The 26,783-nt window shown below is 55.7% G+C and overlaps 2 protein-coding genes across 15 annotated transcripts in view; one reads left to right on the top strand and one right to left on the bottom strand.

Moving 5' to 3' along the window:
• LOC105469673 (RAD9 checkpoint clamp component A) overlaps window positions 1-26,783 on the top strand; it is an 81,806-nt gene that overhangs the window by 38,029 nt on the left and 16,994 nt on the right. The window lies entirely within an intron of this gene.
• On the bottom strand, window positions 8,527-18,409 carry LOC105469675 (cardiotrophin like cytokine factor 1). The gene is made up of 3 exons (XM_011721040.3): window positions 17,881-18,409; window positions 11,834-12,000; window positions 8,527-9,997 (listed from the first exon to the last, which is right to left on the bottom strand). Exons 1-3 carry the CDS (start codon window positions 17,894-17,896, stop codon window positions 9,503-9,505), a joined length of 678 nt encoding a protein of 225 aa, XP_011719342.1. The 5' UTR covers window positions 17,897-18,409; the 3' UTR covers window positions 8,527-9,502.

Raw genomic sequence — 26,783 nt, 5'->3', positions numbered from 1 at the left:
GCCACCGCCCAGGGAGCGTGAAATGGGGTGTGCTGCTGGGCAGCCACAGCAGCTCCTGCCGCCGCCTGGGACTATTGCCTTTTTTCCTTGGGTAGCCTCTGGCATCCTGAGCTACTCTGTAGATGTTGGCTGGGCTGTCCCCGCCAGCTTCCCCAGCTTTGCCTGGCTCAGGCACCCACCCAGCCTGGAAGATGTCTCCCTCAGCCTTCAGCTACCCCCAGACCCAAGAAAAAGATTCAGAGTGGTCAGCTCAAGTGCAGGCACCCTAGGCCTGGCTTTCTGGCTTGGAGTTGAGGGAACTCTCTGCAAGCAGCATTGCTGTTCTCTCCTAAATGGCAGTGGGGTTGGGCCCCCAGGGAAGAGTTGGCACCTAGGGATTTTGGAACCATCCCTGTCCAACTGGCATTCCCTGACTCAGCACCTGGATTCCTAAGGTGCACAGCTGACTAGGCTGGACCTTGGCCTTTCCATCCTCAGGTCTTTTTCCTTCTTTGCTCTCCAACCCTATCCACCTTCTGTACCTTCTTGCCTAGAATCCCTTCCCCTACTCAGGCAGCATCCTGGCCTCATTCCCTAAACTGCTGTCCTGGAGCCTGTTCAGGCTTCAGGCTGGATGGCCAGGCCAGAGGTCTGGGTTGGGTGCTGAGTTCTCTCTCCCTGGGGAATGTCCTGAGACCCTTACGTCAGCCCCGACACCCAGAGGCTGGTGATGAGACTAGTAGGAGTGACCTTTGCACCTCAGCCTGGTAATAATACCCAACACCCTTGCTTCAGGGCCAAGTCCAGAGTCCTGGGGGTCCAGGAGAGAAAAGAACTGAAACAGGAACCCAGCACCTTCCCAGGGGATGAGGCCCACCGCTGACTGCACTCAAGGGAAGAAGGATTAGGTCTGGCTTAGCTCAGACAATGTGGCAGGATGGGGGCCTCAGCACTGTGCCTGCATTCCCTTCCCCCTCCTCACCATGAGGTTTGTGGGGAGAGCAAGGTAGAGCTGGGAAGGTGGAGGCAGGTGGAGAGAGGGGAGCAGCTGCCTGGGGCCCAGTGGGCTGTGGGATGGATCCAGCTCTTCTTCCCTCTCGCCGGTACCCTCCTTCCTCAGGCCCTTGGGCTCTGCCACCTACCCTGAGCTGGAAGTCAGTCCCACTCAGGAGATTCTGGGCAGCCAGAATACCCCTGGCCCCGCCCCCAACATACTCACACCCCGTGGGCCCCATTCCTCACCCTGTGGGCCAGAATTCTTTTAGGCAGTCATTCCTGGCCCCTCACTACCCTCCCAGACACTCCCTCTTCTCCTGGTCCAGGTTCTCTGGCCTAATGTGCTTCCATGGCAGCAGCTTGAGGGCAAAGGAAGGAGTCTCTGGGTTTTTTTTGTCACTGCTGTCTTCTGTCCTGCTCCTACCACCCTCCACACATCCTTCTGTAGTCACCTCCTCTTTCACTTTGGCCATCCAGGCTCTGGAGCAGTTCTGGGAAGACTTGAAAAGGGGCCTTTTGGCCATTCCTCACCTTGGCCACCAGGTGTCAGACTTTGCCCAGTTGGGTGGGAGGAAGGTTCTAGTTAACCATTTCCACCCCATCAGCCTGGCCTCAGAGAGAGATCTGGGCAAGTTGGGGAGGAGCCTAGAGCTGACTGCTGAACTGGCAAGGCTGAGGCACCCTGAAAGTTGAGACTGGAAAAAGAAATGGAACTCGGGCCCTACAGCTTTCTGCCAGATCGGCCTCACTGCCACTGCCCCCACACCACCCCATTGACAAGGGCTTTGTCCCCTTCTGGGAAGTTCAGGGGAGGCTGAGTCAGGGAGCTTGAGAATTGAGGGAACAAAGGCAGGGACAGTTGTAGCTCCACAGCAGAGGGGAAGCTGAGAGGGAGCTGCCCGTCGGAGTGCCCAGCCAGGACTGAGTCACTAGTCCTTGCCCTCTAGGTTAAGGGGAACAGAGGGCCTCCCTTTGCCTTTCCCCATTTGGGGTGGCTGTGGCAAGTGAGAGTGTGTGTGTACATGTGTGTGTAAGCTCAGTGCTTGAATGAGTCTCTCATATCATGAGGCAGCCTATAAGTCTTGGATGGTGGGTCAGTCTTTGCAAAAGTGGAAAACTGGCAAGGTCTGAGTATTTTACCATCTCCCATCAGAGCTTCCTCTAGCCCCACTTCACCCAGAGGTTGCCCCTGCCCCAAGTGATAGTTCTCCATTTTATGCTCATTCTTTCAAACATAGGTGTGTTTCCAAGCACCCAAGATGATGACGAGATTTCTAATCCTTACATGCTATCTGGAGATGACGGAGAGGAGGGTCTTCTCTCGCCCACTCCCCCTATCCTTGTGGGGACATAAGGACTACTAGAGATAACGCACCCTCCACCCCTTGACATTTCAAGGTCTTAGAGTCTCATGTTAGCCTCTGGATACATGGGCCTCTGACTCTAAGGCCATACTTATGAGGTAGAACCTCGATAACTAACAAAACTCATCAAATCTCCTGAAGCAGTTCTCGATGGAAAACCAATGACTCACTCACAGAAAATGCTAATGCCCTATGATCTGCCAGGTGGTCCCTGTGCCATGGTGCTGGCGTTTTCACAAGATGCCTGTGGGACACAGTGCCAAAACACGAAGGAACAGCTCACATCCCCTGTCACCATCATTAGGGGCTGTTTGAGAGAGTTCAAGAACTCACACTCTGAAGTGCCCTCTCATGGTGCTCTCGTCCCCCTCTCCCTCCACCACCAAGGGAGCCTTCTGCATCCTCAGCATTTGGGAACCCCAGCGCTGCCCATTCAGGATTATTCTTCTGGCCTATTCCCCTCCTCTGTTTCCCTCCACTGACCACTCTGCTCACACTGCCTGGCTCTGGCTCCCAGCCAATTCCAGTAGTTTCCAGCAGCCTAGAATCCCCCTTGATTCTCTGCCGTTCCTGCCTTGCCAATCCTCAGCCTTGGAAAATGCCCTCTTCTCCAGTCTGTCCCTCTCTCTGAAATGCTAAGGAATGTCACCGCCCATGGTGACAGGTCCACGGCAAAGGTGCCTGCTGATATCACCGGGTTCTATTTGGCTGCCCAGACACCCTTTGGCTCTCCTCTGGTTGTCTCCTTACTCCATTTGCCAAACCTCCCCATTTTTCTCCACCCGCCCCCTACTCAGCAATAACATGTTTAGATCACAACAACAACAACAAAACAAACAAAAGCCTTCTGTGATCTTGCTAACCTTTCTAGATGTTTTTGTTTGTTTGTTTGTTTGTTTGTTTTTGAGACGAAGGAAGTCTCGCTCTTGTCGCCCAGGCTGGAGTGCAGTGGTGGGATCTTGGCTCACTGCAGCCAGCTCTTCTGGGGCATCTGAGACTATTGATCAGCTCCTTCCTTCACCCAGGCAGGAGTGCAGTGGTGTGATCACAGCTCATTGCAGCCTCGACCTCCCAGGCTCAAGCGATACTCCTGCCTCAGCCTCCCTTGTAGCTGGGACCACAGGTGCGCCACCATGCCTGGCTAATTTTGTTTTGTTTTGTTTTTTGTTTGCTTGGGGTTTTTTGAGACAGAGTCTTGCTCTGTCAGCAGGCTGGAGTGCAGTGGCGCAATCTCAGCTCACTGCAACCTCCGCCTCCTGGGTTCAAGCGATTCTCCTGCCTCACCTCCCTAGTAGCTGGGACTACAGGCGTGCGCCATCACATCCAACTGATTTTTGTAGTTTTAGTAGAGATGGGGTTTCACCATGTTGGCCAGGATGGTCTCAATCTCCTGACCTCACGATCCGCCCACCTCGGCCTCCCAAAGTGCGCTGGAATTACAGGCCTGAGCCACCGCGCCTGGCCAATTTTTGTGTTTTTTATAGAGATAGGATTTCACCATTTTGACCAGGCTGGTCTTGAACTCCTGGGCTCAAGCGAGCCTCCTGCCTCACCTTCCCAAAGTGCTGGGATTATAGGTGTGAGCCACTGTGCCTGGCCTTTTCTGTCAATTTCCAAAACACTATTGTCTTGACACACTTTTAAAATTTTTCTCTAATATAGCAACCCTATTAACTGATGTCTTGACACTCTTTAAATCAGTTTAAGTCAAATTATCAAGGTTTGGCTGGGTGCAGTGGCTCACACCTATAATCCCAGCACTCTGGGAGGCCGAGGCAGGCAGATCACTTGAGATCAGGAGTTCAAGACCAGCCTGGACAACATGGTGAAACCCCATCTTTACTAAAAAAAATAAAAAAAATAAAAAGTCAGATGTGGCGATGCATGCCTATAATTCCAGCTACTCAGGAGGCTGAGGTGGGAGGATTGCTGGAACTGGGAAGCGGAGGTTGCAGTGAGCCAAGATCACACCACTGCACTCCAGCCTGGAGACAGAGCGGGACTCTGTCTCAAAAAAAAGAAAAAAAAATTATCAAGGTTTTACTGTGCCAGGCATTACACCAAAATGCTGTAGGGCTGGGCACAGTGGCTCACACCTATAATCCAAGCACTTTGGGAGCCCACATTGGGCAGATCAGATTGAGGTCAGGAGTTCAAGACCAGCATGGCCAATGTGGTGAAACCCCGTCTCTACTAAAAATACAAAAATTAGCCAGGCATGGTGGTGGATGCCTGTAATCCCAGCTACTTGATTGGCTGAGGCAGAAGAGTTTCTTGAACTTGGGAGGCGGAGATTGCAGTAAGCTGAGATGGTGCCACTGCACTCCAGCCTCGGTGACAGAACGAGACTCCGTCTCAAAAGAAAAAAACAATAAAACACTAAAATGCCGTAGTGATGCAAAGATGAATAAATCATGGGCCTTACCCTCAAGATGTTATTTGCTTGAAAAAGACAAATATGCCGGGCATAGTGGCTTACGCCTGTAATCCCAGAACTTTGGGAGGCCGAGGCGGGCAGATCACGAGATGAGGAGATTGAGACCACCCTGGCTAACATGGTGAAACCCTGTCTATACAAAAAATTAGCCGGGCACGATGGCGGGCACCTGTAGTCCTAGCTACTCGGGAGGCTGAGGCAGGAGAATGGCGTGAACCCGGGAGGCAGAGCTTGCAGTGAGCCAAGATCACGCCACTGCACTCCAGCCTGGGCGACAGAGTGAGACTCCATCTCAAAAAAACAAACAACAACAAAAAAGAAAAAGACAAATACACTTAACTTTTTTTTTTTTTTTTTTTTTTTGAGACGGAGTCTCGCTCTGTCCCCGGGCTGGAGTGCAGTGGCCGGATCTCAGCTCACTGCAAGCTCCGCCTCCCGGGTTTACGCCATTCTCCTGCCTCAGCCTCCCGAGTAGCTGGGACTACAGGCGCCCGCCACGTCGCCCGGCTATCTTTTTGTATTTTTTAGTAGAGACGGGGTTTCACCCTGTTAGCCAGGATGGTCTCGATCTCCTGACCTAGTGATCCGCCCGTCTCGGCCTCCCAAAGTGCTGGGATTACAGGCTTGAGCCACCGTGCCCGGCCTATTTTTTTTTTTTTTGAGACAGTTCACTCTTGTTGCCCAGGCTGGAGTGCAATGGCACGATCTCGGCTTACCGCAACCTCTGCCTCCCAGGTTCAAGTGATTCTCCTGACTCAGTCTCCCTAGTAGCTGGGATTATAGGCATGTACCATCTCGCCTGGCTAATTTTGTATTTTTAGTAGAGACGGGGTTTCTCCATGTTGGTCATGCTGGTCTCGAACTCCCGATCTCAGGTGATCAGCCCGCCTTGGCCTCCCAAAGTGCTAGGATTACAGACATGAGCCACCACACCCGGCCACACTTAACTATTATTCTGCCCCATCTCCATCTATCTGAATTCTGCCCATCCTCCAAGATTGGTGTCAAATCCCACCGCATGCCTTTATGGAAAAGGTAACTATTGAGCACTTGCTGTGTGCTCTGCACTGGAAATACAGCTGTGGAAGTCAGCAAGAACTTCAGATGCCGTTTTCTCCCCTAATAGGGCTCACAGCCTAGAGGGCCTTCACCTAACTAGATGCAGTCTGTCTTTCCTAGTCTTCTGTAGTATTTTGCCTGGATCTTTCTGCATTTAATCGAATTCTGCCTTATATTCTACCATTTGCAGGGAAGGGTTTCTATTCGTTTTTCTAGATTGTTTTGTCCAACACACTCATTGAGCACCTTCTTTAGGATGGAGTCTAAGTTGGGTGCTGGTATAGTGAGACGAAGACTCAAAAGCTGCCCCCAAGAAACTCAACAGGATAGCACTGTGTAAGCTCTCTGATGATAGGACCTCCTCCTTACTTACCTCTGTATTCCTTATCGCCCCTTCTTAATGCTTTGCATATCACAGGCCACAGCTTATTTTGACTATGTATGGAGACAGCCCTGATACCCTCTCCTTTCTATCTTGTTATACAGGGGGCAGGGCCTGCAGGTGCCCCTGGCCATGCCTGGGCAGATGTCTCGACCTGAGGAGCCTGGACCCCTCAGGGTGGGGCATGTTCCCTCTAACTTAGGCCAGATGACTCAGGGACATTTAGCAGAGCTGGCTTGCCTCACCCACAAGCAAGTCAGTAGCTCTTGCACCTACATTCTGACCTCTCCCTTTTCTAGTGGTTCTTGCACTTGCCGGCAGCTCTGTGTCTGCATCGCACAGATATGCCTGTGGCCCTTATTATTTCAGGTACATTGACCTTTTCTTCCCTAGTAGATTATAAGCTCTGTAAGGGCAGGAGCCAAATTAGGTTTTAGGCTTCTTTTGGCTTTTCTACACCAGTTAGCACAGTGACAGGCAGGTAATTAGGTCTTTAAAATATTTGTCAACTGATTGACATTGCCATCATTTCTTACTTTCTTCACTTAAGATATTGTCTCCAGGAGGCCCTTATAAAATACTCATGTAGGATGTGAGGACGATCTGGCTGTGACATCTGTCACCCCATTGATCACCAGGGTTGATTCGGCTGATCTGGCTGGCTAGGCGGGTGTCCCCTTCCTCCCTCACCGCTCCATGTGCGTCCCTCCCAAAGCTGTGCGCTCGATCGAAGAGGACAACCATCCCTAATAGAGGAGGATCAGTCTTTAGTCAAGGGTATACTAGTAGCCTCACTCCCCTGCTAGAACCTCCAAACAAGCTCTCAAAGTTCATAAAATATCCATGTATTACCTGGGAGCTGTTCATCCATTGACTTACCCAGTGGTTCCTAACTAAAGTGTCATGACATGCTGCTAGAGCCTAAGTAATCTGTAAGGACTACAGCTGCTGCTGCTACAGCCAAGCATCTGCCCTTTGTTGTTCCTGTTATCCTTTCCAGCATTCTTAGAAGGGCGTTTAATTATCCCCGCTTTACTGACGGGGAAACTGGTCACTCATAGGTTATGAGTCTGAGGTTTGAGCTTAGGGCATCCTTTGAATAGCACCTATCCCATTCTCTCACAATCTGAGTTTTTCTTTTCTGGAATATGCTGTCTTACATTGGAGAGAAAGGAGTGGAGTTATAGCTAAGGACTGTGACTTGGTCACAGTCTGTTTCCCTCCTAAAGAGAGGAAGGGTGTTGAAGTGAGGGTCACTGCTCCTGAAGCCCCAGTGGACAGAGACAGGCAGGAGTCCTGGGGAAGCTGGGGAGTGAAGCCCAGGGGCTGACTGCTCAGGGTAGAGCACCAGAGAGGCAGATGAATAGCTTTGCTCATCACAAGGAGGCTGGGCCAGAGGGCAGAAATAGAAATTCAAGGTGGGAAGACAGACCTTTGATACCATTAATGCAATCCAGGAAGGTAAGGTTGGCTGGGTGAATGGCTCACGCCTGTAATCCCAGCACTTTGGGAAGCTGAGGCAGGTAGATCACCTGAGGTCAGGGATTCGAGACCAGCATGGCCAACATGGTGAAACCCCATCTCTACTAAAAAAAAAAAAATATCCTGGCATGGTGGCGCACCCCTGTAATCCCAGCAACTCAAGAATCACTTGAACCCAGGAGGCGGAGGTTGCAGTGAGCCAAGATCATGCCACTGCACTCCAGCCTGGACAACAGAGTGAGACTCTCAAAGAAAAACTGAGGCCAGGGGCGGTGGCTCACGCCTGTAATCCCAGCACTTTGGGAGGCCGAGGCGGGCGGATCACGAGGTCAGGAGATCGAGACCATCCTGGCTAACACGGTGAAACTGTCTCTACTTAGCCAGGCGTGGTGGCAGGCGCTTGTAGTCACAGCTACTCGGGAGGCTGAGGCAGGAGAATGGCATGAACCTGGGAGGCAGAGCTTACAGTGAGCAGAGATTGTGCCACTGCACTCTAGCCTGGGCGACAGAACGAGACTCCGTCTCAAAAAAAAAAAAAAAAAAAACCAACCAACGAATCCCAGAAAGGTGAGGAAGACTGAGCAAAGGCTGGGTGAGGGAAACCTGGAGTAGACACAAGCTGTGTGGGAGGACTGAGGATCAAGGAGTTGGTGGTGGGAGCAGGAGTGGACAAGTCTGAGGTGCGCCCATCACCCCAGTGCGGGGAGGAAGAGCGCCTCTTCTCAGAGCTCTGTGCAGCTTCACCAGAGGCAGCAGGGAGTGGGAGCCGGGGCGGCAAGAGAGTCTGATGAGCACCAGGAGGGTTGAGGCCGGGCAAAGAGACTAAGTTCTGGGGCAAGCATTTTATTTGTTAATACAAGAATAGAAATTCTGCAATAAATATCATCTAATAAATAACATCTCCAAATAAATAAATATTAATACAACACACTTAGAGTCATGAGTGGGTGGGGCTGGGGGGGCAGGGCCTGGGGGAGCTGCCACCCCACACCCCAAAATGCTACTGCAATGTAAACTTTCAGGAAATCCTGTGGTGTGGCTATGGTTGCCCTCCCCAGCCTGGGCAACCCACAGATACCCTGGGAAAGGGGGCAGAGAGGAGGCACTGTAAAGCTGGAAGACAATTCGAGGCAAGGTCCTGATGCTCAGCTTGGCTTTTGTTTGCCACTCTGTGCTTTGGAGACTCCTGGGTCTGTTATGGTCTGTCCCTGCCCCTCTGCTTTCAGTATTTTCTCTTCTGGTTTATAGGGAACCTCCAATGCAGACCCCACCCCTGCACTGTTAATCTTATCTCTTTTTGTGTAGAATTGCCACCATGTTTGTTTCCTGAATTGGATGTATAGAGTGATTTGGGGGTAAGGGAGCAACACCCATTCAAGGAGAGTGGGGCAGCCAAAGGGCTTCACCCCAGAAAGTCATGTGTGGTGGTGGCCCCTCAACTCCTGCCTTCCAGGTGTGCCACCTGAGGGGCTGGGTGGGCATTGGCCAAGTGGTAAGCAAGAAGCAGGAGGCCATGAGAGCCTCTGCACCAACTTGAACCACTTCAGACTCCCTCGAGCATGACTTCCTGTAGAAACAGGACAGGACAGGGCCTATTGCACCTCCTCCCCAGCTCAGTAGACCTTTGGGAGGTGGGGAGGAGACAAGGCTGATCACATCACACGCCCAGCCGGTCCAGGAGAGGGCCAGAAGCTCACAGCTTCTGTCTCCTGGCTCAACAGGTGTTGGCATACAGGGCTGGCTCTCCCAAAGTGGGTGCAGGGTTTGAAGGGGGAGCGAAGAGGAGGCGGCAAAGGTCAGAAGTCAGAAGCCGTGAGCCCCCAGGTGCAGGGTGATTGCAGCTGCTGGAGGCTGCATCTTCTTCTTGAGCCGGTTGAAGTCCTTGGCCGAGCGCCACAGCCAGGTCTGCAGCTCCTTCAGCAGCCAGAAGTCATCCATCTTTTGGAGGAAGTCACTGTGGGCAGGGCCAGGAGTCCAAGTGGGTTCAGTCCCAGGCAGCGGCTGGGGCAGTGGGTAGCCCAGAGCTGCCATGACGCCTGCAATGCTGCCCAGCAGGCCCTGGAGGCTGGTGCAGAAGTGGGCCAGGCTGCGGCGCAGCTCAGCAGTGGCAGCCTGACGGTTGAGGCCACGCAAGTAACACAGAAGGTGGCTGTAAGCCTCGTAGTTTTGGGTCAGCCGCAGTTTGTCATTGAGGCTTTGCCACACCTCCAAGTTAACAGTGGCCCTGGGCAGAGTCTCTGCCCCCAGGCGGGGAGGGTTGAAGTCAGGCTCGTTGAAAGGAGGGCCCAGGTAGTTCAGCTGTGAAAAGGAGAGGGTGATGGGGAAGGAGGAGGGCAGAGCAGCTGTCTCATCACCGAGGAGATACCTGCTCCCAAAGTTTCTATTTTTTGTGTCCCCTGACACTGGCCCTGTCTCCATGCTAGGCTTCTCTGTTCATGGCCTCCCTGAGTTTCTCCAATAAGGATATCATTTGTATGCAGATGACAGCTGAAGCAGTGGCGGTGATGAGCTCTCCAATGGAGAGGCGTAGAAAGAGGAGGAGGAGACGCAGGAGACGCTCAGGAAGGACGTGCTGATTGGCTTGGTGGGCAAACCTTGGGAAAGTGCCCGCTGTGGGGGCAGGACAGAGAAGAAGAGGAGCCTGGAGGAGCCAGGGGGCGAGGCTGGAGAGGTAGAAGGTGGCCCAGGAGAGTGCAGAGGCCAAGGAAGAGTTCGAGAAGGCAGCAGTGCTCAGCAGTGTGGCTGCAAAACAGACAGCAAGGAGAATGAGCCTTCAAAACACTGTCGGGCTTGGCAAGGAGGTGCCTGACGACCTTGGAGAGAACCACTGCTGGGGCCTGGAAGCCAGATTGCAGGGGGTTAAGAAGTGAGTGGGTGGAGAGGAAGTGGAGGCAGAGGGTGTAGACCACTCCTTCGAGAAATTTGGCAGAGAAAGCCAGGAGAGAAAAAGGGTCGGGAACTAGAGGGGGCAGTGGAATGAAGCAAAGGTTTTCTGCACAAGGAACAAGAGAGAGATGAGAGGGGCCCATTGGCACCAGAGTCCCATTTGCCACTGACATACCCGGGCCCACCAGCTGAGGGGCTGGGGAGAGACGGGTACTCACTAACACTCCGAAGGAAGGGTTCAGTTGAAAGGAGCTAGGCTGCAGAAGGAAGAAATGGAGGCAGTCTCATGAGTAGGACAGGAGGAAGGCTATGGAAGACAGCATGGTATAGGGAAGAAGGCAGAGCCCTTGCCAACCCTCGGGGGAGCAGCTGGGGCCCAGGGAAAGGGATGAGGGCGATGTGTAACTGGGAAAGAAGGGAGAAGCAAGGGGAGAGGCCTGGGATAGGCAAGGGCCCAGGGGGAGGTTCACACGCTGACAAGCACAGAGACAAACTAATTTCCTCGGTGTATCCTGGGGCTGGAGCCAGCTCCCCCGCCACCCTCCTCCCTTTCCTTTCCCTGGCTCCAGAGTAGAGTCTGGGATGTGGAAGAGGAACACGGGAAGAGGGGGCCGGTTCCCCATGGTCCTCGGCTCCTCCGACCCTCCTTCCTTCTCTCCTGGGCTCTCTGAACACCTCTGGACCACCCCCAAATCCTTATAGCATCACCTCCATCCACACCCTAAACCCCCTGCCACTACTGCCTGGGTTCCCTACAGTCCCCTTCCCCCATGACCCTCGTAGGAGGCCCAGCTAGAATGGGAGAGGCAGACGGAAGGGAGGCCCCTGGGTCCAGAGCAGCAGGGCCCCAGGTCTGGGGGTAGAGGCGAGCTGGAACGCAGGCATGGGAGGTGGGGCCCCTCCATCCCCACCCAACCCCGCCCGCGCAAGAGACACCACAACACGGTGTAAACAGAGGAGACTTCCCCGGCCCCCAGGGGGAGGCGGGCGGCTGGGCTGGCAGCCAGTGGGGCAATGGGCCAAGGCGGGTGCGAGGCCTGCCCACATGCCTAGTCCTGGGGCGAGGGATGGGGAGATGGGGGGGCCACCTAAGAGGGAAGGGCAGTAGATAAGCCAGACAGGGGGACTGGTGGGAGCCAAAGAGCCCCTCCTCACCCCATCATTTACCAGGACCCTCCATGATTAGGACTGTCTTCCCCCAACTCCTCACTCCTCCCCAACTCCCAGACTCCTACTCTGGATACTCACATAGGTCCCAGCCAAGCTGCGGAGTTGGTGCTCCAGGTAGCGGGTGAGGTCATAGGTTTTCTGGATGGAGGGGCCAGGCCCTGGGTCCCCTGTGCGATTGAGAGCTGGCACTGCAGGGAGGTGCCAGAGCACCGTGCACAGGCACGCTAACATCCCCCACGAGTCCCCTGTGGGCAGGATGGACGAGAAGCATGAGTGCGGCCCAGGCCCACACGGGGAAGCATCTGGCAACCCCTCAGGTGTCTGTCCCCACCTTGGGCTGGAAGGTGGGTGAGGGTGGGACACCAGATGGGAGGCAGAGGGGATGGAGGAGGGAAAACACCCCTGGCAAGAGGGGAGAGAAAGAGAGGCGTGTGTGTGTTTGAGGATGAGGACTTGGCACGCCTAAGTATCTATCAGTAGATACTTGAGAGTATATCTGTGTGTCAGCTGAGAGAGTCTTTGGCATGTGTGCCACTGTGTGTGTGCCAACATATATGTGTGTGTACATGGAGGGACAGGGCCAGGCCTAGGGACTACAGGTCGACCTGCCTGTGTTCCAGTTGTACCATAGCTTCCTGCCAGTCTCCCAGTCCCACTGCAGCTTGAGGGGAGTCACAGGGTGGGAGATAGCACATGTCAGAGCTGGCAGGCTGAGCAGTCAGCCCCAAGGGAGGAAGCAGGAGAGAGGCAGCCGCCAAGAACACAGTCGTCCATAAGAGGCAAGGTATAGGGTTAGACCACCAGGGTCGGGCTGCCTTATGGGGCTAGTTTTGGGTATATTCTAGGATGTGATTCCTGAGTGTGGGAAGCATAGGGTGGGGTTAGATTGAAGATTTAGTGCTCACTCTCAGGGAATGGTGGCAGTGTGGAGGTTCACACCATTCTTGGTGTTAGGTGGGGAAAAGTTGGACTTCAATGAGCCCTTTCCATCAGCCTGTGAGGGTGGGGACAGGAAGGGAGAGAGGTGCATTTGACGAGTCAGGCTTGTTGGCTGATGGCACTGCAGAGTTTGGACATCCCAGGATACCAGGAGTCCAGAGGCCAGGGTTGGGTGCTGTAAAGAGTGACATGGATAGTGGGGAAATACGCTTTTCTGGGATTTTAAGTGAGGACCAAGGTGAGGATTGAGTGGACACTTTGGACTGGCAAAGGCAGTTAGGGTTTGGCTAGGATAGATATAATTGGCATTGGGCTAGGTTAGATTTAAGGACTGGGTTACTTTAAAAGTTTCAGATTAGTTTAGACTTGGGATTTGGTTGATTTAGTGTGGTTGAGGTTTGAGTCCAGCAGGGGATGTGGCGAGGTCTGGGCAGGCAGAAGGTGAGCTGGAGGGCTGTGACTTGGTCGGTTTAGATACCAGATGGGGCGCTGCTTATGTCATGAGGAGCAGGGCTAGTTTGGGTTTTCAGCTTGAATAGGTGTGAGGTCACGAGTGGTTTCTTTCCTTTATTTTTTTTTTTTTCCTTTTTTTCCTTTTTTTTTTTTTTTTTTGCTGCCACCTTCCCACCACTCCTATAGTTCATATTTTATACTCTCAGATTTTTCTATAATGACATAGGTTGCTTTGATAGGTAGAAATAACTTAAATAGATATAACACTTTGCCCATGGTTAGAATGGGATTTGAAGAAAGAATGAAGACTAGGTTAGGTTTAATCACAGCGCTGGGGCAGTTTTGGAGAGGGCTACTAACTAGGAAGGATGCAAGACTCCATTTGTATAAAACATCTCTTATGGAGGACAGGGGTCAGTGAGGACTTTGGCAGTGGCCCCCTGGTCAGTATGGACTCTTTCAGATGTGTGGCTGGCCAGCTTTACTGAGGGAGCATGGGGGTGGGGTACCACCAGTCACAGGGTCTTGGTTTGAGGCAAGTGTGAGTGTGTGTACACACGTGTATTTTAGGACAGAGAGTAGGGTCAGGCACTCAACTGCTCCCTAGGGAGACTGGCTCCCCCTTTCCTGTGCCCTCTGAGCCTGTGGCTTCCTCCTGGATGCTGCTTTCCTCACTCTTCCTTTCTATCCCCAGCTCTTGCCTGACTCAGTTCCTTTCTCCTCCCTGTTCCTCACATTCCAACACAACTCCAAGCCTGGGGATCTGGCAGTCACCTCTAGGATCCTATGGGTACAGAGTAGAATTAGTTTTGGAGATTGGAGACCTGCTGAATTGGGCAGCGGCCCTCCCAGCCTTGAGGTTGCTTTCAGCATCGAGTCTGGCTTCATTCAAAGTTAGCGGCAAGGCTGAGGGTCCCAACTGAAGCAGGAGCTGGGAGCTAGGCGTCCCTCTTTACCCACATGTTGACTGGAGTTCTAGGTTCTGCCTATGTCACGGCCAAGAGGTATAGTCAGGAACCCAGCTCGGGACTTATCCCTCTCCCATTCTGAGCCCTGTGGGACATCCCTAGGGGAGATCAGCTCCCTACACAGGGACAGCAGGGGGAGAAGCCTTTGGATAGACAAGAACTAAGTCATCTGGGCAGAAAAAACGGCTCATGAAATTAACCAGACGAGGCCGGTGTTTCCAGGAATATTTCAGTTCTGAGGTAACTGTCGTTGCAGGCTGGGGGTGGGGGGGGCGGGCAGGGGAGAACAGAAGGATCCGACGGCCCACAGAGAGAACTAGAAAGAGGGAAGGGCTCTCAGGAATCCAGAGGGAGAAGAGGTTAGGAGAGGAGAAAGGGGGGTAGAAGGACAGGGCTCTGCCCCTGCTATGACAGCTTTCACTCTGGGCAAGCCGTGCCCATACCCGTGTCTCAGGCAGCAGGAGGAAAGCAGTGTGGGGTGAACACTTGTGGTGTAGTTGTGAGCTCAGGAACCCAGCACAGCTCGCCTGCCTCCTGAGGAGAGTGCATGGTGGGCTTCCTGGAGCCCTCATCCATCCTCCCTTAGGCTCATGGTGTGCAGGTGGACCCTGACCACTGGGGCTGTGTCCTGGGTCCCCCTCTCCCCCTCCCCACCAGTCCTGGCCCCCAGCCCGCCCCCGCCTCAGCTCTGCCTCTGGCTGCTGCCCACTGATTGTTTACATCCCCTCTTCTCTGTGTGTTTATAAATGTGGCTGAGCACGTGAGGAGCTAATGAGTGCAGCTCACGTTTCCTGCAGCAGCCCCCCACCCCCTATCCTGGCCCCCACCCGGCCAGCCCCTAATTCCATCCAGATCCCTGGGCCCTGGGAACCAAGGCCCTCCTCATGAAAACACACACACACACACACACACACACTCACTCTCTCTCTCTCAGCCCAAGGAAGTGACCGGCCACCCAGACAGCTGCACAGGCAGGCGCACCCGTGTGCACGTCTTTAGCCACTTTAGCCAGCTGCCCCTCAGTCCCTGGCCTGGACGCCCCCGGGCTGAGCTTTCCCAGTGAGGGTGAGGGTTCAGCCGTGCAGATGTACCAGGGTGGTTAGGGTGGTAGGACAAGTCAACGGGAGTCTTTGCACCTGGGACTATAAGAGCTAGGCTAAGAACTGTGAGCCCTAAATGTTGTAGCCAGGGAGGCACTGCAGGGCTCCAGAGGTGGGGCATAGTGGCCTCAGGCTGGACTGAATATGGGAGCCAGGAGGAAAGGCCAGACCAGGACCAGCGCTGGCTGCTGCGGTTGGAGGGGTCTGTTGAGAGGAATTGAGGGATGGAGTGGGTTAGGCGGAATAGGTGAGGAGTGGGTGAGGGATGGAGTAGGTGAGGTCCAGGCATTGTGACTGTAGGAAACTGCCCTAGGGGCGTGTCCTGACCTGCCTTCACAGGCAAAGGCCCACAGAAACCCATCATCCTTCTACCCTGTGGTCTGCTGCCTTCCCCTCTCTTACTTCCCTCCCTTCTGCCTTTTCCTTGGTTCCCTTTCCCCCAGGCCACTGAGAAGTGGCTTGGTGAGTGGGGACACATGGGCCTGGGAATTGGGAGACCTAGTTTTGCCACCAACCCCTTTGGTGACTGTGGGCTTGCACAGAGAGGTCACACTATGCATGCTCAGTTCCTCCCAGAGGAAACATGCAGGGCTTCATCTCTCCTCTCCTCTCCAGCATCCCCCTTCCTGCCCTTCTCTTCCAGCCTAAATGACAGAAGTCACTAAGGCCCAGGGGAAGAAGCTGAGGGTGGGCCAGCCCCCCTGCCTTATGAAGTCAGTAACCAAGCAAGCGAGACAGGAGTTGGGCTTTGGCTGGAGCGAGAGGGTTCCTGATTGTGCCGCAAGAGGGCCCTGGGTGTGCTCAGGGAGGCCAGTGAGGAGCCAGGGGGTAGCCCAGCAGCCCACTGAGAGCCAGAGGCAGGGGGAGCAGTGAAGGAGGAGTCCAGGGCAGTGGTGGGTGAGTTAGAAAGGGTGTTGTTATCAAGAGGGGTGCGGGAGGGGCTGGGGGAGAGTGCAGGAGCCAGGTGTGCACAAGAGGTGGGACGTGGGGAGGAATGTGAAGTGTCAGCCAGTGGCTGGTGTGCAGGGGTGGCACGCAGAAGTGTGACGGACAAGAGTGTGGGACTGTGAATGAAGGGGACAGGGAGCCATTGCACCCATCAGCAGTGTCACTTCTGGGGCTGCTGGGTGACAACTGCCATCTCTGCTTCCTCCCCTGGTGGAGTGTGTGGCTCCAGGGTAGTGAGGGTGTCTGAGCTGGCTGGAGTGCGTCTGGTCTTTTAGGGGAATATGTACTCCCGTCCTGTCCGGTGTGAGGGGCAACGTGTGCTCCCGAGCGGTAGCGGAGGTCAGTTGGGGGCAGTGAAAGCACAGAGGTGTCCCTGGATCAGGGTCAGAGGAGGAGGACCCGGCAGAGCAGTGTGCCCAGTGCCCCCCACCCCCAGCCTCTCTCCAGGGCTTAGCCTGCACCCGCCCATCTCCCCTCCTCTCCTGGCAGCCCCTCACACCCCGGGGGGAGGGCCAGGCTGGGACCTGGGGGAACAGAGGTCCTCTGGGATTGGCGGGGGTCTGTAGGGAGGGCTCCAGCAGCCCTGCGCGGAGTTGTGGAAAGGAAAGCGGGTGGGGAGAGCAAGCATGAGAGGACTCTGGCGAGCCCCGGGGACTCCTTCGAAGGTTTCCTTCGAGGGGCTCGGCCGGAAAGCTGCACGGCGGCGGTCGCCAGCTGGCCCTCCCTCCCGGCGGTGACCTCTCGCTCCGGGACCCCTCCCGGCGCTGCGCCTTCCCTCTGTGTGGCCCCGGCGCCCCCGGCCCCGCCCCCTCCCGCTCCCGCCCGGTCGCTCCTTCCAGGCGGCGGGGGCGGGGGCGGGGTCCGGGGCACCCGGCTCCGGGCTCTGTCCGGCGCTGCCCTTTCCCGCGCGTCAACTCCCCTCCTGCCCGGGCTGAGCGGCTGCTCCCGCCGCTCCCTGGCCGGTGACAGACTTTTTCCTGCCGGGTCCGGCCCGGCTGCGCCCGCCCCCCGCCCAACAATAATCACTCCCAGGCCACGGTGGCCCGGGGGACTCGCAGCCGCCGCCCGCCGCCCCTACCTGCCGCCGGCTCCCCGGCCGTGGGCACCATGGAGGGTTCCGGCCGCGCGGCGCGCAGCTAGGAAGCCGCGAGTCCCGCGGCGCGGCTCGGCCTGTCCGGTCCGACCCGGCCCAGCCAGGCTCGGCGCTGCCCTCCGCCCTCCTCTCCGCCGCCCGCCCTTCCTCCCGCCCGCCCTCCTACCCCTCCCGGCGGGCCGGGGAGGGAGAGCGGCGCGGCCCGAGGTGTCGGCCTCCCCTCGCCTCCCGCCGCCCGGCCTCGGGCTTCCCCGGCCTCCCTCCCTCTTCTTCTCCCAGCCCCTCCTCCCACCCGCAGCCTCGCTCCCCGCCTCGGACTCTCTGGCCCCAACTTGTGCGCGGGGCTCTGGGGCTGGGGCTCCAGGTTGCCGCCTCCCCAGGTCTGCTATCGTCCGGGCTCCCCGCCGCTCCCGGCTATCTCCTGGCCCCGCCGTGCGGACTCCAGGAATGCGGCGTCCCCGCCTGGCCCCTCTCGAGGGCGCCCAGCCGCGCCTCCCCCGGCTGGAGCCCAGCTCTGTGGCCCGGCCCCGGCGCGGGGCTCCCGGGGGTCAAGGCAGGACGGGAACCGGATCTCGTGGCTGCTCGGCGGGGCGGGGGCCGGGGCCTCGGCCGCCTGGCTCCTACCTGCTCGGAGGTCCATGGGGCTGGGGCCAGGCCGGCCGGGTGCGGCTCCTCTCCCGGAGGCTGGCGGAGTGGGAGGGCGAGCCGCGGCTCCGGCGAAGCTTTAATAATCCCATCCGCCAGGCCCACTCGCAGGTTTTTTTCGCTCGGTTTCGGGTTTTTTTTTTTTTTTTTTTTTTTTCGGTGTGGGACATTCTGCAAACTTTTTTTTTTTTCTGACGTGTAAAGCTGTAACCACAAATTGTAGCGGCCCTCCCCGGGGTGGGGGTAGGAGGGGGGAGGAGGGAAGGGAGGGCTTCTGGGGCTCCCTCTCCCTCCTACAGCACCGAGGGGGGGGTGAGGTGAGGCGAGGCTGTGGCGGTACCACCCTGGGCCTCCTGGGGGAGGGGGCGGGGAGGCCATCAGTCCGTCTGAGGACTCCCGGGAGCCGGTGGACAGCGCCGACTTCGGGTGGGCTTCTCCCCTGGCGTTGGCCTGGGGACACCACCCCCTGCCCCCTGCCCGGTGCGGGGTCCCAGCTCCCACCCTACCTCTGCCTGTGCGGGGTCCCTGCTCCCACCCTACCTCTGCCTCCTCATCTCTAACCTTCCCTCCTCCTCACCCTTGAGTAAATGCAATGACACATTCTCCCAAATGCCAGCAAGCTGGCCTGGGAGCAAGTGATGGTGTTTTTCCTGCTGCCCTTTGTCTGGGCTGACCGCCCCCCTTGCCTATTGTCCCGCCGCTTGTCCCATTTCCAAAAGCTAGAGCTAAGCCAGGCGCTGGGGCTGGGGCAGGTGACTAACCAGCTCACAATGCCCCCTGCGGGGGAGGAAGAGGGCACCACAGGCCCACTGCCCGGCCCAGAGGCGAGAAGAGGCCACTTGGCGGGACTTTTTCCCTCAAGTTCACAAGGTTCTTCATTCTTCCTCCAGTGACCAGGGAGAATGCACATGGGTGGGGGATTTGTAATTCATTAATCAGCACGAGGCACCGGACCAGTTTCAACACCACAGGCTTCTTGGGTGACTCAGCGGGAATGCTCCGATTCAAGGCGATGGACCGCCTGAGCGTCCCCATTTGTGAAATGCTTCCCCATGAAGACGCCTGGCAATCTCCTTCCTTTGGGGTTTCGGGTTGTTGGTTTTTCCGGTGGTGAGGTGGGGGTGGCTTGGCAGTGAGGGCTCCCCCTCCTTCCCGCAGGCCTGGGTTGGGACTTGCTGGGCAGGATACCTGGGGGTATGCCTGGACCCTCCCAGAGGGGTCCGCTCCTCCCTCTCCAAGGGTGCCAGGGAGAACATGCTCAGTGAAGGCAGCTCTCACCCAGGGCTGGGGACTGCCCTGCTTCATGATTTTCCTGGGGGACAGTCATGTGGTCCCCAAGGCTTGGGTGCCCTATAACCACACCACCAATTAAATCACTGGGTAATAAGTTGTTTTTGTTGTTGTTTATTTATTGTTTCAAAGTGGGAGAGGCCAGTGGTGGGCCAGACCTGGAAGGTGATGTCTCTGCCTGGAGTGGCATCCGAGATTTGTCCCCCACTACTTCCTGGTGCCCCTGGAAGAAAGGGAGGGCACTCTGCCAGTCCAGCCCCCGCGCCTCCAGCCTGTGGCCTGGGCAGGCATCCTGATCATGGCCAGTGCTGGGTCCCGGGGCAGCTCTTCCCTTCTCTGTACTGCGAGCACTGAGCTGGGGGCGCGGGGGGGTGGGGAAGAAGTTTGTTTTCAATTACCTCACTGGAGTGGGACAGACTTTGTTGTTGGGTTTTTTTTCCCCTCTCTCTCCTTTCTTCCTTTTTTTTCCTAAACAAGGAGAAAAAGAGCTGGGAAAGGAGAGCTGGCTTGGGTTGGGGGGCAGGGGACTTTGAGGGACCTCAGTAGCAGCACTGATGAAAACTGCCTGGAGGGACCCTTGTGAAAAGTGCTTAGGACCTCCCTCCGCCCCCTACCCCCAACCACCGCACCTCCTCCCTGCCCCCACCAGCCAGGACTCTGGAGTTTCAGTGACATTCCTGGTGGGTGAGCCCAGTGATTTCTTGATGCCCATGCCAAGGTCAAGAAGGCAGATGCCCATGGGTGCATGGCACTGAGGCCAGCCAGGAGGTCCCCCTAGCTCCTACCCTTTCAGAGGGAGGGGGCCAAGAAGGAGGGAGAAGGGGAGCAGCTTCAGCCTCTCCCTCCACCTCGCAGCCGCTCCTTGTGGAGTCTGCACAATGTGGTTTGGATTTGACTGAGCCCCTCAGCACCTTATAAAGCACCTTGCTGAGTCAGGGAGAAAGCAGCCCCAGTGTGGGGGGAGCGGAGGGGAGGGGTGCTGAAGAAAGAGGCGGGGGCAAGAGAAGAGGGGTGAGACCAGAGAAGGGACAAGACTGGGAAGGAAAGAGGAGACACAAAGAGGCAAATGGGTGGGAGTGGGAAAGAGGGGAGGAGGGAGCTGGGAGGAAGAGGGGGAAGCAGCGGATGGGGGAGAGGAAGAGACTGAAGCAGAAGGTGGGAGTGGACAACACCACCCCCAGCAGACATCCACCTGGGGCCGCCAGAAAGCACTGGTTTGCAGGAACTGAGGGCTGCAGCTCTGAAACAGGGACCCAGGCCAGGTGGGTACAGGGACAATTGACTTTACACACAGCCCCCCAGCCCCCAGTTTGTCTTTGAACCTTAATGTAGTGACCCCACGAGCTGGGAAAGTTGTGTTCTCCCTCTGCCTCTTGTCTGGACTTGCCTCCCTGCCCTCTCCCCTCACCTAGTGGGGGCCAAGCCTCTCCCTTCCCCTCCCCCACCTTCTGCACTGCCAAAGGGAAAAGCAGCTCCATCTCCAAGCTGCCAGTGCCCCTCTGCCATGCCTGGGCAAAGGCAGCAGGCTGGGAGCTGCCAGTTGGGTTGGGTCGGGGGCTGGAATAAAGACGGTGCCTTTATCCTGCCAAGTCCCTAAATGGGGGTAGCTGCTGGGGTTTGGGGAAGAAGGAAGAGAGGAAAGAGCAGGAGTGGCCCCTCCAGGGTTTCCGTAGGATGGGGCAGGACAGGTGGCTGCCCTCTGATTTCCAGCTGGGGGACCTCGGGAAAGTTCCTGCTCCCCTGTGACTCTCAGAGAATCTTGTTAGGGGCCCTTCCAGTGCTGACAATCTGGGGTTGCTGGTGGGAGGGCAGAGCTTAGAGGAGATGCCAGTCCCCCCAGCTCCAGACAAGCATGGGAAAGAGAAGCGCTCCGTCTGCTCCAGGGGCACATTGTGCAGGCACTTTCTCAGTCTCTGCCAGGTCCTGTTAAGGACAGAGAGAGAGCAAGGAAAACCCATCCCTGCCTTTAGGAATTTCACAGTTGGGGCTTACATCTGTAATCCCAGCACTTTGGGAGGCCCAGGCAGGAGGATTGCTTGAGGAATTTGAGATGAACCTGGGCAACATAGAGACCCCCATCTCTACCAAAAATTTAAAACTTAGCCGGACATGGTGGTGCGTGCCTGTAGTCCCAGCTAATCAGGTGGCTGAGGCTGGAGGATTGCTTGAGCCCAAGAGTTTGAGGCTGCAGTGAGCTATGACCACTACACATGGTCTTTGTTGCCTGGGGCAACAGAGCAAGACCCTCTCTCAAAAGAAAAGGAAAGAATTCCAGTCTAGGGACACTCATTAAACTGTCTGACATCAGCCATAGGTGGCAGTGGGTACATTTAGGGCAAGGAGGATGGTGGGAGGAGAGCTTCCTGGAGGAGGTAGAGCTTTGGGGCAGAAATGTGGATGGACTGAGCTAGAAGGGCAGTGGCAACCACAGGCAAAGTGCCAAGGTAGCACCAGGTGCAGTCCAGGATTCCCTGCAGCGGGCACAGAGCTGCTCTGAGAGTCAGGAAACCTCCATTCCAATTGGCCAGTGTGACCTTGGGACAAGCCTGTCACCTCTCTGTGTGATGGGGTCTGACCACCTCTGCCCTCCTCTCCACAGGATGGTGGGAGTAGTCTGTGAGCTGATGAGGGGCCACTGGCTTGCTGCCTTCTCTGGCCTTTTAAAGATTCCAGGCCTCACCATCCACAGGGGGGTGTCAGGTCAGGCCCTCAAGAAATGTGGCTGGCTGGGGGCCAGAGCTGGCACCAGGTGATGACTGAGCTGCCCTCCAAGGGGTGAGGGTGAGTCAGTGTAGGCTCAGGGACTGGCCAGGGTCCCACCCTTCCTCCCCACATGGTGACATCCCCAAGGAAGGCTCTCCAGGTACCCAAAACACCATGTTGCACACAGCTGCACAGTTAGCACTGATGGGACCCTGGCCCAGGGAGTGTCCAGGTTCCTGAACTAGGGGAGTCTCTAGCTGGTCCCCTCTTGACAGTTGTGTTGGAGAAACCCACAGAGGTGAGTAGGGACACTCATTCATTCATTTGTTCACCAAACGTTCCCTAAGTTTTGGTGCTGGAGACACAGAGAGGAGCCCTAGGGGGTGGGTGGAGGGGCGGAGGCTGACCTGGGTGTTGGGAGGAGAGGCAGATGCCTGCTACAGCGACTCCTCCAGCCTACTGTGATGCTGGTATTTCTTACTAACATTTACTTTGCTGAAATACTAACAATAGTTTACGTGCACGCAGCTGTTCCCCACATCAGGCACAGTGCTAATGCTTTGCGTGGGCTATTTTATTTATTTATTTATTTATTTATTTTTTTTTGAGATAGAGTCTCACTCTGTCGCCCAGGCTGGAGTACAGTGGCGCGATCTCAGCTCACTACAAGCTCTGCCTCCCGGGTTCACGCCATTCTCCTGCCTCAGCCTCCGGAGTAGCTGGAACTACAGGCGCCTGCCACCACGCCCAGCTAATTTTTTTTTTTTTTTTTTTTTGTATTTTTAGTAGAGATGGGGTTTCACCGTGTTAGCCAGGATGGTCTCGATCTCCTGACCTCATGATCCACCCACCTCGGCCTCCCAAAGTGCAGCGATTACAGGCGTGAGCCACTGCGCCCGGCCTAGTTTATTTCACCTTTGCAGTAACTCCAAGACAGGAGCTATCATTTCCCTATTTATACATGAGGAACCTGAGGCTTCATGAGACAAAGTCACTTGTCTGAGGTCACACAAGCCTGGAAGTGGTAGAACCAGGACTGGAACCCAGTACAATCCAACTTCAGCAACATGCTCTTTTAACTCCACCATGCAGGTGCCAGCCTGAGGAAGGGGGCCAGAGGCACATCTTGAAAAGAGGAGTCTGGGTGCTGGGAACAGACTTCAGCAATAGCAGGACTTGGCTGAGTGCCCCTGGCTATGAGGCGTCTAGCCTGGCACAGCTGGTCTCTTCAGGTCACTCAGATGTTGCTTGGGGTATAAAGAGAGTCATCCAGTGCCTGGAGAATCCTGGCCTGGAGCACAGGGAGACCTGGGTTTCCTCCCCACCACCGACCCCTTACATGAACTGGCAATGTGCAGCTGAGCCAGGCACTTCGCATCACCTTCCCACACTAGAGGGCTCAGCTAGAACTCTGGATTCCATTAGCAGGGAGTTGGGAATCCCGGAATGAGCATTAAACTGGGAGTTAGATGATCACCCCTGTCCCCGCCCCACCGCCACAGCAGAACAAGAGCAAGGGCTACCCTTTGCTTCCTGAGGGCAAAGTGAGCCCTAGATAGGTTCAGAGGTCCCACCCAGGACATCCCCTGGGATTCGGTGTCCCCAGGAGGAGGCCTTCCTTTCCGCTGCCTCGTGTGCACACCCTCCAGTGTACGTGTGCAGGCACCACTGGGGCCCCAAGGGCAGGAGGGGGAAGGAAAGGCGGGGTGTGTGTGTGTGTGTGTGTGTGTGTGTGTGTGTGTATGTGTATATGCACACACTTTCCCTTGCCCTCCAGTAGGCAGGAGCCCAGAGGCCCTGCCTCACCCTAAGCTGGCTGTGATGTCAGTGGAAACCCGGAGGCAGAGGGCCTCTTCTGACCTCAGCAATGGCCCTACCCTGCCCTGGGTCCCCACCCACACCTGACCCAGCTCAGGCTTCCCAAAGGACTCCCCCCAATACTTCCTGCTTCCCGGGGAAGCCAGAGAGAAGCTGAGAGGAACAGGGCCTTCTGCCTGTCCCTCTCCTGCCCTAGCTGGGCTCTGCCTCCTGATCTGCCAGGGTGTCTGGGTGATGGGTGTGTGGAGGGCAGGGCAGAAGGGATACCCCCAGGTGCTCCACTCCTCCCTCGCCCGCCAGGAGCTTTCCCCGCCGTTCTCCCAGGATGTTCCATTGCCCTGGCCAGCCCATGCCGCGGGCTCTGTGACTCCGTCTCCCCTGGCAGAGGAGTGGGGTTGCCTCTCCCTGGGCTGGAAGATCTTTATCCTTCCCTGCTGAGTCATGCCGGCTCCTCCCGAACTCTCCTCTCCCTCCTACCCCGCTGTCCTCCCCTCCGTCAGGCTTCTCCCAGCTTTCTCCAGACTGCCTGGGCTCCCCAGGGTCAAAGGATGGACACCACCTTCCCTGGGGCCATCCCAGTGATGGGAAGCCCCATCTCATGGGCCTGCCATTCCAGTACCACTGAGAGAGTGCCTGCTCTGCCTCCACCAGCTGTGTGACCCCCACCAAGTCTCTAACCCTCCACACCTCTGTTTTCTCCATGTAAAACTGAGTAAGGGACAACTGAGTGAATATAGGTCAAATTGCTGGCACTTAGAAGCAATCAATGACGTTTTATTTATTTACTTATTTATTTATTTATTTTTGAGACAGTCCAGGCTGGAGTGCAGTGGCATAATCATGGCTCACTACAGCCTTGACTTCCGAGGCTCAAGCAATCCTCCCACCTCAACCTCCTGCGTAGCTACAGATGGATGTCACCATGCCTGGCTAATTTTTTTTTTTTTTTTTTTTTTTTTTTTTTTGAGACGGAGTCTCGCTCTGTAGCCCAGGCTGGAGTGCAGTGGCCGGATCTCAGCTCACTGCAAGCTCCGCCTCCCGGGTTCACGCCATTCTCCGGCCTCAGCCTCCCGAGTAGCTGGGACTACAGGCGCCTGCCACCTCGCCCGGCTAGTTTTTTGTATTTCTTAGTAGAGACGGGGTTTCACCGTGTTAGCCAGGATGGTCTCGATCTCCTGACCTCATGATCCGCCCGTCTCGGCCTCCCAAAGTGCTGGTATTACAGGCTTGAGCCACCGCGCCCGGCCACCTGGCTAATTTTTTGTATTTCTTTTTTTTTTGAGACAGAGTCTTGCTCCGTTACCCAGGCTGGAGTGCAGTGGTGCAATCTCAGCTCACTGCAACCTCCACCTCCCAGGTTCAAGCGATTCTCCTGCCTCACCTTCCTGAGTAGCTGGAATTACAGGCGCCTGCTAATTTTTGTATTTTTGATAGAGACGGGGTTTCCTCATGCTGGCCAGGCTGGTCTCGAACTTCTGACCTCAAGTGATCTGCCTGCCTCGGCCTCCCAAAGTGCTGGGGTTATGGGCATGAGCCACCACTCCTGGCCAATGTTTTTGTATTTCCTTGTAGAAATAGGGTTTTGCCATGTAGCTCAGGCTGGTCTCAAACTCCTGATCTCAAGCAATCTGTCTGCTTCAGCCTCCCAAAGTGCTGGGATTACAGGTGTGAGTCACCTTGCCCAGCCAATAATGTTAAAGAATCTTGTTACCTGCCCCTCATACCGTATCCCTCTGTCTTTGCTAATGGTGTCCTCTCTATCCAAAATGCAGCTGCCCCTGGCGAACTCCCCATGGCTACTCATGTAGACCCTTTGTTCTTCTGCCTTCTTCCTGAAGCCTGTCACTATCACCCCCGCTCTGCTCCCCACCAGACTTCACTCTCCAGGGCCCTTGCTGCTCTCTACTTTGTGTTATGCGTGCTCTCTAGGGACCCGTCTCATCTCTCTCCTCTTTTGTTCCTGAGAGATTCTTGTGGGACTTCAGTGGGTTGAAGAGGGCTGGAGGTGGGGAGGGTGGAATCTCAGGGCACAGTCAGCTCTGAAGGCATGAGAAAAACCAACCAGTCATGACCCAGCCCCGTACTAGACTTTCAGGGTGTCTAGAAGACATGGGTGGTTTAGGTCTATGGAGAGTTCAACCACTTTTTTTTTTTTTTTTTTTTTTTTTTGAGACAGAGTCTTTTTCTGTCACCCAGGCTGGAATCCAGTGGCGTGATCTCGGCTCAATGCAACCTCCCCCTCCCAGGCTCAAGCTATTCTCCCGCCTCAGCCCCGAGTAGCTGGGATATAGGCACCTGCCATCATGCCCGGCTAATTTGAGCTCACCTCGCTTTCTAGCACCCCCAGCCATCTTTCTGAGGCCCACCTTATGGTCCTTAACAGAGCACTCTGTACATATTTCCATTTCAGCCTTTGGCTGTTGCAGAATTTCAAAATGAAACAGGAACTTAAGGAGATATACAAAGGGCTATAATGCAGAGAAAGGAGAGGTCAGAAGAGGGAGACGTTAGGGGAGACTTTGGAGATGTGGGAGGGAGAATTTGAGCGGCAAAAAAAGGGGGGCCACACCTGGCCTGGAACCAGGACAAGAGTTGGGGAGGAGCTGGCATTCAGACCCACGGAATCCCATCACCTCCCAAAAGCTTTTGGAAGTCCCTGCTATAATATGCCTTGCTGAACAGTGTGGACCTACAGAGAAACACAGCCTGCCTGCCAGGGACTCGGGAGCTGGTGGGAAAGAGGGCAACATAACTTTAATACCAACTAGAGATACGGGCGGCCTGCAGGAGGCTCAGTGCAGACAAGGGCGCCTGAAGCAGGCCTCCTCCAGCTTCCAGCTCAGCAGGGAACTTGAGAAAGATCCCTTGATTCTTTAGTATCAGAAAGTCCAGATCTACCACTTATAAGTGACCTGCGTGGGCAACATAGCAAGATCCCCCCCAACTTCCCCCAAAAATTAGCCAGGCATGGTGGCACACACCTGTAGTCCTATCTACTCAGGAGGCTGAGGCGAGAGGATTGCTTGAGCCCAGGAGTTCAAGACTGCAGTGAGCTATTGAGCCACTGCACT

This window comes from Macaca nemestrina, chromosome 12 (assembly GCF_043159975.1).
Source record: "Macaca nemestrina isolate mMacNem1 chromosome 12, mMacNem.hap1, whole genome shotgun sequence".
Lineage (NCBI taxonomy): Eukaryota > Metazoa > Chordata > Mammalia > Primates > Cercopithecidae > Macaca > Macaca nemestrina.
This window is presented reverse-complemented; position numbering and strand designations above follow the sequence as displayed.